Source organism: Dendrobates tinctorius, unplaced genomic scaffold (assembly GCF_039654945.1).
Source record: "Dendrobates tinctorius isolate UK_male_01 unplaced genomic scaffold, ASM3965494v1 ptg000203l, whole genome shotgun sequence".
Classification (NCBI taxonomy): domain Eukaryota; kingdom Metazoa; phylum Chordata; class Amphibia; order Anura; family Dendrobatidae; genus Dendrobates; species Dendrobates tinctorius.
Genome location: NW_027361870.1, coordinates 19576446 through 19590808, shown reverse-complemented (window position 1 = coordinate 19590808; position 14363 = coordinate 19576446). Strand labels below are relative to the sequence as shown.

Genomic DNA, 14363 nt, shown 5'->3' with positions numbered 1-14363 from the left:
CCCTGCATCCAGACCAGCACCATAACGAAAAGCGGCCAGCAGAGCAGAGTCCTGCAGCCACCCTGATCATGTGACCCGACTCCTCCCCTCCTGTGACCTCATCACAGGTCCTGTGCTGGCACCGCACACAAGATTACAGCCCAAGGAAGCGATGATCATTGCTGGCTGTAAGGGGCTGCGTCACTGCGTGGGTCCCTCGCGGAGGGCGCAGGATGGGGTCAGCACATGGGGGGCGTGGCGGCGGCCGGGGTATTCAGTGACTTGCCCGGGTGCTGACGCCGGCCCTGCCCCTGGGTACGAGCGACCAGTGAGTGACAGTGACATTCGGGGGCGGGGCCCACCGAGGGATCCAACGGTACCTCGGTGGGCCAGTCCGAGCCTGAAGGTCATTGATTCAAAATGATGTAGTATACTGCTTTGATTGTGAGATTTATACAGATGAGGCTGGTTTTGAAGACTGTTGCAAGGGTCAGTGGAGTGTGGGTGAATGGCTGGATTCTTGGAAGGAGCTCGGTTTTATTAGGAATCTTGCTTTGTTTGACTTATTTCCGATAGTTGTTGCTGTTTCAATATGTGGGAAGTGTTTTTTAGAATCAGAGGGTTAGGTTTCATTGAGGTAATATGAGTGTGGTCTCAATTATCTGCCTCATCTCTGCCAGTGAATAAGTTGCACAGGGAATTAGTATTGCATTGTCTTGAGTTAAATGCTTAAAGGCCCCGTTACACATAACGGTGTCCCAGTGATCCCACCAACGATCCGACATGGATGGGATCGCTGGGACATCGTTAGGCTGATCGCTGTTGAGCTGTCACATAGACAGCCCCTCCAGCGATCAGGACCAGTGAGCAAGCTGGTATCTAAGGTAAACAGCGAGTTTCTAAGAGCCGCGTGGCTCTTAGAAACCCGCTGTTTACCTTAGATACCAGCGTGCAGAGTCGCTGATCGTTCGTCTTCCGCTGCCACACGCAGCGATGTGTGCTGGCCAGCGGGAGACCAACAATCAAAAAATTTCCCAGGACGATCCTGCACGATCAACGATACCCGGAGGGCAGGTAAAAAGAGACTGATACCTCACCACAAATGGAGGACAGATAAAGAGCGACAGACCTCTCACTACCTACCCATGGAGAGCAAGTAGAGAATGACAGACCCAGCAGAGGGCAGGTAGAAAGTGACAGACCCAGCACTACACATGGACAGCTTGTAAAGAATGACAAAGACCTATGCTTCTTTATGAATCAGGAATGTCTGACTCCAGCATATCCTCTCATAAAGTCCAGCGGAAACTATGTCCATCTTGATAAATCAGGCCCTTTATGTTGTACTCTTTAAGACACGTGACATGACATGTTTCTGAGCGTGACCTCCATTTTGGGTGTGAAGTGATGGATGAAGTGAGAATCGGGATGGAGGAGGGTAAGTGTATATTCTGATCTGGGGTGTAAATTCAGTTTTTAATTTAATTCACTCCATCCAGATAAGTCACTCCCAGTTTTGCTGTAACCTACTGCTTTTTTACCACCCTGTGAAGAGCTCTCCCAGGTCGGCGTCTCAGCATTGCATGCACCCTATACACATCCATAAGTTACAGTGAGATTGCTGTTATATTTTACAGCGTAAACCTAAACATTAGCTCCAGAAATTAAAACTGTGTCGAAAATGGCATTTCATGGTATGATACTGTAGATACTATGCAGAATACTGAATGCCAACAAGCAGAGTACTAGATTCTGATAGATGTGACACAACAGCACATATAAAGCCATTCTGAGTGTAATTAAAGGGTCGATCAGTCTCCTTGTAACTCGCATGACCTGATTGTCGGCCAATAACCCTATATGTGCATGCCAAGCTGTAGTTAAAGATTTTAGGAACTGTTTGTACTTGAAAATCCCAGCAACTCCCTTCACGTGTGAGAAAACCAATGCTGGTATGGCGGCACACAGACACTGCTGGTTCAGTCAGATCAGGGAAATTGTATTTACATATGGCAGCTGCACACTGAGGCACGCTCTCTCAGAGGGCGGCGGCACTTTACCTATTCATTTCTCCAGAAATGTTCATCCTAATGTGACTCAGACCATTAGAAGGTAAAATGAGAGGTAATAACATAATGTCACAGGACTGTCGATATAGAATTTAAAGGGGTTGTCCATCTGGTCAATCCATACTAATCTGTGAGGAAACCTGGCAGGATAGGTAGGGAATCTAACCTGGGGCTATTAATTTTTTTAAATATGGAGGCTTCTGGGTGATCTTATTACAATGTACAGCTACATGAAGGGACAGTACAGAGATCTGTATAATAATGTTTTTACACCTAGGGATATAAGTGGACATCCTCTAAGTCTAGAGCAGCAATTCACAGCGATTTCTGGGCACATTGTCATGTTGTCCAAGGGCAGTAATAAAACATAGAAGGGTATTGCCATCTGAGACATCTCCAACATATCAAAACCTTTACCCCAGTATGCACTTAGGGACAGTGAGGGACATGTGTGAATGATGCTCTCCTCATTGTAATCTTAAGTGCTATAAACTTCATATAGAGAATCCCAAGCATAGACGACCACCTGTAAATACTGTATATACATCTTTCTGGAGTAACAGAGGTGCCAAGAGACTCTAGTCTCCTAATATGTATTGTTGGTCCATAGATGACTGTGTGCTACCCCTCTTTTCTTTGTTATGGAAACTACATGTAAACAGTCGGACTGCAGGTTGTGCACCTCTGGCAGCAGGTTGTGCACCTCTGGCAGCAGGTTGTGCACCTCTGGCAGCAGGTTGTGCACCTCGGGCAGAGGTTGTGCACCTCTGGCAGCAGGTTGTGCACCTCTGGCAGCAGGTTGTGCACCTCTGGCAGCAGGTTGTGCACCTCTGGCAGCAGGTTGTGCATCTCTGGCAGCAGGTTGTGCACCTCGGGCAGCAGGTTGTGCGCCTCGGGCAGCAGGTTGTGCACCTTGGGCAGCAGGTTGTGCACCTTGGGCAGCAGGTTGTACACCTCGAGCAGCAGGTTGTGCGCCACGGGCTCTAGGTTGTGCACCTCTGGCAGTAGGTTGTGCACCTCTGGCAGCAGGTTGTGCAGAGGTGCCAAGAATCATAGAATCATAGAATCATAGAATCGTAGAGTTGGAAGGGACCTCCTGGGCCATCTGGTCCAACCCCCTGCTCAAAGCAGGATTCGCTAAATCATCCCAGTCAGATGTCTGTCCAGCCTCTGTTTGAAGACTTCCATTGAAGGAGAACTCACCACTTCTCGTGGCAGCCTGTTCCACTCATTGATCACTCATTGAGACTCTAGTCTCCTAATATGTATTGTTGGTCCATAGATGACTGTGTGCTACCCCTCTTTTCTTTGTTTTGGAAACTACATGTAAACAGTCGGACTGCAGATTGTGCACCTCGGACTGCAGATTGTGCACCTCGGACTGCAGATTGTGCACCTCAGACTGCAGGTTGTGCATCTCTGGCAGCAGGTTGTGCACCTCGGGCAGCAGGTTGTGCGCCACGGGCAGCAGGTTGTGCACCTCGGGCAGCAGGTTGTGCACCTCTGGCAGTAGGTTGTGCACCTCTGGCAGTAGGTTGTGCACCTCTGGCAGCAGGTTGTGCACCTCTGGCAGTAGGTTGTGCACCTCTGGCAGCAGGTTGTGCACCTCTGGCAGCAGGCTGTGCACCTCTGGCAGCAGGCTGTGCACCTCTGGCAGCAGGTTGTGCACCTCTGGCAGCAGGTTGTGCACCTCGGGCAGCAGGTTGTGCACCTCTGGCAGCAGGTTGTGCACCTCTGGCAGCAGGTTGTGCACCTCTGGCAGCAGGTTGTTCACCTCGGGCAGCAGGTTGTGCACTATGGGCTCCAGGTTGTGCACCTCGGGCAGCAAGTTCTGCACCTTAGGCAGCAGGTTGTGTTTTGTTTTTATACCACCTCTTGGGTGGTACACTTTATACCAGTATCTTTCACCTAAAAGCTAGCACACATCATTGATGATTTGGGGGCATTGTACAGCTCATCAAGGTTGAGACTTCTTTTCTGGACACTTTTACAAAGTATCTAACAAGTTGCCAATAATTCTTCTCCTTGTGGCACAAATAATTCCCAAAGATTATGCCATCTTGAAGCTATGAGGTCCCTGGATAGATGGCCTTCATGCTTCTTGTCTCCATTTTAATAGTTGATGAGAACCTGTAGGGACATGATCTTCAACGTTGCTGCAAAGTTAGCAAGTAACGTAGTGGATATATACCCCCTGTTAGGCCGGGTGCAGATGGGTATATTTCACAGCCTGTGTACAGACCACAATGCCTGGACTGACCACGTGTCTCGACCTGAATTTTCAGCCTTATATGTGTATGATGATAATAGCTGGGGTGAGTGCGGGCAATGTGGAGTATATACAGACTGCGAAATATGGCCATCTGAACCCAACTTCCGGTGAGGTGGTAAAAAGCAGTGAGTGAAAGCAACCAATTGTTTTTATAATTGCCATCTTCAGGTCAATGAAGATAATGAATCATTAGTAATATTTATTATTCCCAGAGCCATAGACAGAAGGAATGCTCCGAAGCACTGGTTGTTGTGAGAGCAGATCGATTTTTGTTCACTTAAGTTTGTGGAAGACACGAGCAAGCACGCAACGTAAAATTCTAAGAGAGCAAAGTATTTATTTCTGCTAATTACTTCCTTAATAAAAAGGCGAAGAACTATTCAGAGTCGGAAAGCTGTTATTCATTTAAAATGCATGTAATTTCAATATCTATCTGAGGGTGCCACCCTGTGGTAGAAAGCTATAATGACACTCATGCGTGCAGAGTTCAGAAAAATTTACTTTATGTTGTGAATTATCTGAATTAATGGACAGTGGGTGAGAATACCAGTGCTTGTGTGGTGCCCCTGAGGGTTCAGTCGCCACAGAGGTACTGCACCTCCTCCTGAGGTGTGGTATCCCACCATCCAGGTAAGGTGGAGACTCCTGACCACGCTCCAACACCTGCACCCCACACCACAAAGTAGTGTAGCAAAGCACCTTCAGCGGCTCCCTGCTTGGAGTATAGTAAAGCACCCCTTGGTGGCTCCCTGCTTGGAACACAAAACGAGCTGGGAGGTGGGTGGAGTTAGATGACATTTCTAGGAGCGGGAAGAGTTTAAGTTGGTCAGTCAGTGGCCGTGCGCTAGTAGGATTTTTGCGTGCGCTGCGCACTTTTGAAGGTGTGCCGGTGTGCTCCGAACGCACCATGTTGCATTTTGGTGCGTTCGGCGCACCTTCAAAAGTGCGGAGCGCACGCAGAAATCCTACTAGCGCACGGCCAGCGCACGATCTGCGCACCCTATGCTAAAGATAGGGTGCGCAGATCGCATGCAGCTGTGTGCGATAGTAGGAGGAAATGACCGGACGGGGAGGGCAGGGGGCGGGGCTTAGCGGCACCGTGCGCTGCGTGTAAAATGCGCTAGTCTGAAACCAGCCTAAGATTTGTACTATGGTATTTAAAAGGGGTATTGCATCTATGACAGATAATGAGGCTGGCTTATCTAACGAGAGTCAGACAGCAGGCCCCATTCAAACCCATCTCAAATCTTGTGTTGATACAGACAGGCGAAATCCACCTTTCTGTGTCATTACAAAAGAAAATTAAAATGTATTGGTGATGAAATTAGGACATAATTGGGGCAGCCATAATTAAAGGGGTTCTCCGGGAATTGAAAAAAAGTATAGAAAAAAAACAGTATTTCTTAAGTGTTCGAGATGAATGAATTGGTTTGCTCGTCCATGGCTACATCGGATGAGAGTCCGACAATCTGTCTTCTACGTGCTGGCATCCCTGGGACTTTTTCTGATTTGTGATATCGTTATTACCTCCTCCTCCCAAACAAATAAGATTTGTTAATCAACAGTAAATAGAAACCTTTTAATAATGACCCTTTGTTTTCTTGGTTTTTGCTATGTAATCTGAGGACAACATGAGATAGGGGCTGAAACACTGAATTCAGTGATGTGTCACTTATAAGGCTGTGTGCTTTTGTTTACTCACAATGAAGGTTTTATCACTAGGACATCATTATTGCTGTGACTAGCTGACACGTGCTTGCTAGTCTCACTCCGCCCCACCTGTGCTAAGTAGCTCACTGCCAATAGACAATGTACACAGAAAGCTGTGGTGTGGGTGGGGGCAGCTATCTCAGATTTCATGCATTTTACATCTAAGAATTCTGATAGTGTTACAACTGCTGCACCCAGTAAACTAAGTAACACATTGTTGGAATCAAGGTCTCTTTGCCTACATTATGCTGTTCTCAGGTGAGGCAGCAAAAATCTGCTAACCCTTTAATGTTACCAAGTTTAATACAATTTTATTTCAAGTGTTGAGACAACATTTTATGTGGGCGCACAAGCCCTTTATATAATGCTCCTCAACTTTTGTGATCCCTGGGGACTGTAGACATTTTGAGATTGAGGAGGTTGAAGTGCCGTGTCCCTTCCACTGTTTTCTGTGGATAAGGAGACTCTGACTACCCATTGCAACACAGTCCTATTTAAAGGGAACTTGACAGGTGATATGTGCTGTCCAATCCACGGGCAGCATGTATCTAGCACTGGCTGTATGGTTTCTGCCATATAAGTTTAACTCTGAAACGCTGCGGCAGAAAAGCATAGTGTCAATCTGTTGGGGACCAAGCCACATGGCAGACTAATAGGACAGATGGGCCCCTGATAGCTTCTTCCCACCAGCAGTCCTGGAGTGATATTTCTCTCCCTACAAGCACACTCAGGGAGAGACCTGTCAGTCACTGGCAGTGGGCGGGGAGAAACCACTGAGTTCTCGCCTGTCTCAGTAGTCTTCCTTGTGGCTTGGTCCCTGACAGCTATTAAACCAAAGCAGCATTTCAGACCTAAACATATATGGTTGAAATCCTATATTCTTGGCCTCACACATTCTGCCCATGGATTGGGAAGCATGTATCAGCTGTAACCAGTACCCAGTGGGTAACATCTGGCCTAATAGTCATACCCTGCCATAATGCCTGTCTGGCTAGTCTACCCGTAGGGAGTCTCTAGCCAGCCCACCCTACGTCATGATGTGGGAGCATTATGTATCCTTTGTATTTACTACTGAAGTGAGAAAGTTCCCAGGATTCTGACAACTAAAATAGGGATTTTATAACTTAGTCATTAGATCTAATATATTGTGGGGACCCTATTACTATATTATTACAGTGCATATAATGGGGATCATCATTGAATGTTAATTAGTAATTGTCGCCCGTCCTGACAATAAGTCAATTCTTTGAAGTCTCAATGTGCAATATCCATTTTTTTTTTCTCCAATGTTCCTTGTAAATGATGGTCTTCACTACAAGAATCATTTATGAGATTTAGCTCCTGTTATTTTCCTTTAGACATCGTTTTACAGACAGGAGGTTTCATGTAATGAATATTTGTACCAAGAAAGACACCATTGTCCTGGCATTTTCTATTTGGGGAGTGAAATTCTCAGCAGCACCCCCATCCTTGATTTTACGCTTCCTTTATTCCACCTCTGGCCTCGGCAAAAGAAAGCATTTTGCTTTGTCAGTTGCACTCTTTGTCCAAAGAACCTAAACTCCTCTGTGCAGCTGAAGGCCATTTATATTGTGTTATTTCCCGTTTGTATTCTTCTGCTCTGCTTTTCTCTTTTTGCGCCATACTGTTCTTAGTTATATATATTTCATTAGTTTCAAGAATTTCAGATGACTTCAGGCAATATGGTTATCACGTCAGAGATTCTTAAAGGGGCTTTGGAATTATAGCGTACCCACCTTTTGTTGAGGAGTCACTTCCGCTAATCATATGGGGCTGTAGTGCAGTACCAGGAACTGTTGTCTGAACGTATGGGTTTCTGAGTGTGAACTTGCTGACTGGTTATGAAGAATAATGGGGTCCCCACGCTGTTTTTTTCCCATTATTTAAATAAATAATTTTTAAAAATAACGTGGGGTCCCCCCATTTTTGACAACCAACCAAGCTAAGGCAGACAGCTAGGAGCTGGTATTCTCAGGCTGAAATGGGGCCATGGATAATGGTCCCCCCAGCCTAAAAATAGAAACCCACATCCAATCAGAAAACACGCATGTATTAGATGTGCCAATTCTGGCAAGTTACCCTCCTCTTCCCACTTAACCTGTGGGGGTGGCAAGTGAGGCTAATATTTGTGGGGTTGATGTCAGCTGTTTTATGCTGCTGACATCAAGCCCACAAGTTAGTAATGGAGAGGCATCTATAAGACACCTATCCATTACTAACCCCCTAGTCAAATTGTAAATAAACACACTGCCAGAATAAAGTCCTTTATTTGAAATCAAAATGCACACCATTTTATTATTTTATCAGTGACAGCAGGTGGAGGCTAATGGGAGTAGTACTCTCCCATCAGCCAACTACTGTGACTGGTGATAAACTTTTTACCTCTGGTCACAGCTGCTGCCTCATGCTGTCATCTGACAGCGTGTGAGCTGCAGCTCTCTGACCGGTGGTAATGATCTTACCATTGATCAGAGCCACCGGTGTTTCTCATGATGTCATGCTGTTCGGGTTCACCCATCTTTACTTAGTACTTCAACAGATGGCACCCATGTGCTCTAATTGCCAAGATAGAACTTCTATAGCCAACTGATATAACTGACTGCCAAAGTGATATAAACTGTACACTACTGGACTGTCCGTGCAGCTGCTGAACCGACATTGAGGACAGAGGATTTCAGAATTATCACAGTTAAAGTCAATTTTTGTTCTCCTTTACAGTATTTAATGAAGTTGTCCTGGATAAAATATGTATTTTAGGAGGGAAGGTTAAAAATAATAACAAAATAAAACAGGTGATTATCTTTTTTTTTTTTAACAATCTCTACTGTTAGATATTTGTCTTTTTAATCCTGGACAACACCTCGATAGGTTTTAAAATATTTAAGTGCTTAAATCTTTCCAGATATGTAAATCTCAGGCGAAGGCTAGATTCACATTAATACAGTGCTCTCCAGTGAGCACTACGTCGGCATCTCCATCATAATCCCCCCAAAAAACTGTATTCTGTTGAGAACCTTGAAGCAGCCATTCACTTCAATGAAGCAGGTGGAGTCGCTGTGGACCCTGTCTTGCTAATGTCCTGGCAGTATTTGTCTTTTTCAGACATGCTTAAATACATGCTTTGCCACATTTTTGCACGTGCCGAAAGAACACAAATACTGCTAAGACAGAAGACATATAGGGCCCGATTCATCAAAGCTTTTATGCCAGAATATTGGTGAAAAAGCTTTAAAAAGTTGCAAATTTTCCTTGCAACGTGAGGCTGCACTATATTTTTCAACTTTTGGCGTTTTTCATGCCATTTTTGCCAAGTTTCGACAAAGTGGGTGGAGCTGGGGCAGGACAGCAGGAAAAAAAAAGGAAAGCAATTGTGGTTGCTCACCTGGATGAGTTGGGTGAACTCTGATAGAAAGTGGTGATCAGACTTCTGCACCACCTGCTCAGCCAACAACAGGCTCATAAATACGAAATACAAAAATCAGGGAAAAATGCACTGTAGTGGGCGCTGTCGGAGAAAAACTAACATCTATTGATAAAAGCAATGCGTTTCAAAATCGGTCTGATTTCTTCTTCATACCAATGATGTAGAAAGACTCTTGACCCACCTGCAATAATAAAACATGTAAACAAAATATACTCGTACACTTATGCAACATACATATAAAGTTGTGACAACAATAAAATATAGATACATCCTTATGCCATACATATCATTCTAAGGATGAATTAAACATTCAAAAATTAGAGCGACGGACGAACAATTTTAGATGACATTTAGAGCCTATTAGCTTAACCCTTCAGGAACTGATTTGGAAACACAGATTGAATAAATTCTAGCGATTGTGATCTTTATTCACGTTTGCTGTTTAATTTAGATTCCGTACTGGTGCTAAACAATTTTTTTAATGTCTTATTTCTCATCAGTGTAATGTGTGTTTTTTTTTAACAACTTTATTCAGAATTAGGTAACTACAAATAATGGATCGATGTTTTGATAAAATCTTCCTAATGGATGAGTGTCCCTCATTAAGTGTAGTAATAAGGTTTATTTTAAACCTATCTATTAAATCCTGATTGATTATACTAAAATTTCCATTACTACCTTTATCTAATCATCTTTTTTTCCTTTTTGTTTCATACACTCTGAGATATCAATTTAAACCTCATATTTGCATGGGTATGGGAGTCTTTGGGGTAAGCTTTCTCCAAGAATCTTGGATAATCTTTGTCCATAGTGACTCCATCAGCTTCATTCAAATGAATGGATCTCACCGAACTATGTAATTGGTATACAGTTTTTCAGAGATTTTCTCTGAGTATTTCCCTGTATTATTTCCCCAGATATTCATTCACCCCAATTTCCCATTTTTTTCTCTCCTCATTCTTACCTTATCTTTTCTTGTTATAATATAAATCAATAGAAATATATGAAAACAGTAAAGTACAGTAGTCCTCCAGTGAATGTTTGTATTTTCTTAGCAATCATATGTGGGATAGAGTGTCCCCATCGAGTGTCCAGGACGGAACCAAGGCGACCGTCTCCTGGGTTCGGGGGAAACTGTTTCCGGGGGACAGAGTTCAGGGTTGGACCGTGGAGACTGACAGGTGGACTGGGGAGCAGCCAATATAAAAGGGGCAGGGAACACGAGTCACAGTGAGTCAGCAGAACGAGACAGAAGGAGCAGGAGATCGTGGGAGCGACTGAGAGCCAGAGCGACTCACCCGAGCCAGGAAGAAGGCCAGAGACAAGAGAGATACTTCCCCTGGACATCAGTGGGACGGCGCCGAGACGACCATCTGAGAACCGCTGCAACGCGACGACCAGCGGTGGCCGCCGTCTTCCTCCTGCCCGTGGCTGCGGCCTGCCTGCGGTCACCAGCGGCCGTTGCCGCCTCGCTCCTGCCTGCGGCTGTGGCCTGCCCGCGGACCCCAGCGGCCGCTGCCGCCTTGCTCCAGCCCGCGGCTGTGGCCTGTCTCCCACCGCCTACAGCCACTCTGCCTTCACCCGTGGTTGCAGCAAGTCCAGTGCCGTCGGCGGCCACCACTGTCCCGCTCCGGTCCACGGCAGGGGCCGAGCCTCTGCTTGCCACGGATTCCCCGTCGCAGCTATTAGCTGCCGCTTGCCCCAGTCCAGGGGCTGCGGCCCATCCGTCCAAGGACTCCGCCGGGGCCTGTGGTGCTCCAGTGTCATCAGAGCACCGGAGCGCTCGAAGACTTTGTCAACGCTTCAGCATCTGGGCCCAGCGACTGCTATGCCGAAGGACCACCAACCCGAACGACGAGGGACGTCTGGACGGCTAAGTTGACTATATATAGTTAAGGACCCGTAGTCGGCCATACCGCGGCCCTATAGTGACCGGCTATTGCCAGATGTGGTCGTGTTCTACCCCGTTTGTGTTTGCTTGTATAGAGCCCCTGTGAGGGAAACCCTGGTTACCCCTTTTTGTTGGTCAGGCAGTGACTGAGGATAGTTACCTCTAGGCCTATAAACGTTATTATAAAAAGCAAAAAAACCGTCTCGCGACTCGTCACTGCATCCTGCGTACCTGCAAGTACCATACACATGCATGTATTAATATACTTACCAAATGCCACCTTCTCCCATTCTCATTGCACTCTGGTCCTCTTCTGCACTAGCCGGATCACACCTCATCTCCTATGTGAACCAGAAGTGAATTTCTCAATGTAACCCCATGAGGCATCAAAGCTCTCACAGAATCACATTGAAAAAGTGACTTCTGATCCACATAGAACATGCTGTGTGACCTACACATGGTGCTGAAAAGAACCAGAAGAGCGCTGAGAACAGGAGAAGGCAGTGTTTGTTCTGTATATTACTGCATGCACTGTGTATATAGAACTATTACACGGTGGCTCAGTGGTTCGCACTGTTGCTTTGTAGTCCTGGGACCCTCTGTTCAAATCCCACCAAGGACAACATCTGCAAGGAGTTTGTATGTTCTCCCCTTGTTTGCGTGGGTTTCCTCCGAGTTCTCTGGTTTCCTCCCACATTCCAAAGACATACTGATAGGGAATCTAGATTGTGAGCCCCATCAGGGACAGCAATGGCAGTGTGTGCAAACTGTAAAGCGCTGCGGAATATGTTAGGACTATATAAAAATAAAGATTATTATTATTACTAAGGGGCTAGAAAATGTACTTTTTTATTGGAGTGTTACTTTAAGGTGTACTAATCAGTTTTGGAGCTTATTTTCACATTTCAATCTTATGCTGTTAGGCCCACCGCTTACATGCCCCATGTCTGCAGATCTCTGTCGTGTCTTTTGATTGCTCTCTCTCGTCACTCATTGCACCCCAGATCTTTTGGCATTGAATAGGTGTGAATCCTAGTCAGCAGGGAAAAACAAGTGGGTGAAGAGCATTGAGAGGGAGGGCCTGGGGGACCCAGCTGGGAGCTGCAGAGGCAAGACACATTAGGGGTTAGCCTAGAACACGTGAATACAAGGTTTTATTATTGTTTAACCTCTTCCCTACCCTCTGTTTATTATTTTTGGGGGTCTGGAGAGATCTCAGAGCATAATGCACGTCTTTCACTATAATTCCAAACAGGCTGAATCGAAACCTATTTCAGTGAGTCTGTTCCAGAAATGTCTGGGGAAATTTGCTCATCTCTCTAGTAGGTACTACATATTTTTCATTTCTGTGCTCGATGTATCCAGACCCATCAACGTTGGCCTTGTAAGCTAGGGTGTCGGTTCCTGTGGGGTGCACTTATATAGTGCTGGGTAGCCCCCCTGATCTGATAGCATGGACATTACTAATAGGCTGTAAACGAGACACAGCAAAGATCTGTGTGACCTGCACCCTATACAGGTGCTATTTGTGTGCAATTCTGATGCCAGACACCTCCCTCTTTTAAAGGGAATTTGTCACCTCATTTTTGTCCTATGAGATGCGGGCACCACCATCAGGGGCTTATCTACAGCATTCTATAATGCTATAAATAAGCTCCCGATGTAACCTGAAAGATAAGAAAAACGAATTATATTATACACATCTGGGGGTCCGGTCCGGTCCGGCGCCTCCCATTTTCTAGCGATGACGTCCTCCTTCTTACTTCTGCCGCAGCTCCTGCGCAGGTGTACTGCTCTGCCATGTTGAGGGCAGAGTAAAGTACTGCAATGCTCAGGCGCCGGACCTCTCTGACCTTTCCCGGCGCCTGCGCACTGCAGTACTCTGCTCTGCATTCAACAGGGCAGATACAGTACGTCTGCACAGGAGCCGCGGCAGAAGTAAGAAGGAGGACGTCATCGCTAGAAAATGGGAGGCGCCGGATCGGACCCCGGGGAGAGTATAATATAACTTGTTTTTCTTCTCTTTCAGGTTACATCGGGTGCTTATCTACAGCATTCTGTAATGCTGTAGATAAGCCCCTGATGGCGGTGGCTGCATCTCATAGGGCAAAAATGAGGTGACAGATTCCCTTTAATTGGTAGGTGTGTGAGTAGTTGTTTGACAACATTTTGTACTTGTGTTGCCTCCGTCTTTATCATGGGGGCTGCTGCATCCTGTTGTACATTAGTATTGTGATCTGTGTTGGTAAATATAACTGACTTTTTTCTGCAATTTTTTTTTTCAAAATATAATGTCCCCAACATATTTACTAAAATAAAGATAATGGCCTTCATTTATCAAGACTGGTGATTTTCTAGCCGGTCTTGATGAAGGGGCGTGGAGATGCTCCTGATTCATGACTGGAGTAAGATATCTGCTGTTCGAAATGCCACAGCTCATCATGAATTTGGTGGAGCTGGGAGAAACTGTCGCAAAAAAAAGCCAAAAGTTGCAAAAAAAATTTCGCCACGTCTAGTTTTACAGATATTTTCTGATTTTTCAAAGCAATTTACATCCGAATTCTAGTATAATTGCTTTGATGAATTGGATCAATTGACGACAATACCTTAAATTGATTCTCACAGTCAAAACAAACAATGTGTTGTTTTACAGATGTGAGCTTATGGTTATTGATAATAATCAGGATTTTTTGGAAAATAAAAAACTGCATGAAAATAATATAATGATATAAATTGCGGAAAAAATGTGAGAAACGTATTTGTTATGTGAGCTATCTAGTTTGTTTAATTTTTTTATTCATTTTATAGAGTAAAATAGTAAAACATAGAGAAAAAAGTTTCTAATTTAATTTTTTGTTCAATATTCATTACAGGTGAAGCTGACATTGAGAGTGAGGAAGATGATGATGACGATGATGATGACTGTAAGAAATCTTCCATGGATGAAGTAAGGCTCCTTCTATATATATTTATGTTGTAACATACCCCACAAACCTA

At 45.1% G+C, this 14363-nt stretch overlaps 1 protein-coding gene across 1 annotated transcript in view; it reads left to right on the top strand.

Moving 5' to 3' along the window:
- Positions 1 to 14363, top strand: part of PLCB1 (phospholipase C beta 1) — a 1254316-nt gene that overhangs the window by 832204 nt on the left and 407749 nt on the right. Inside the window, exon 15 of the mRNA XM_073553862.1 lies at positions 14240 to 14313. Within this exon, the coding sequence (XP_073409963.1) occupies positions 14240 to 14313 (74 nt within the window). The remainder of the gene's footprint in view (positions 1 to 14239; positions 14314 to 14363) is intronic.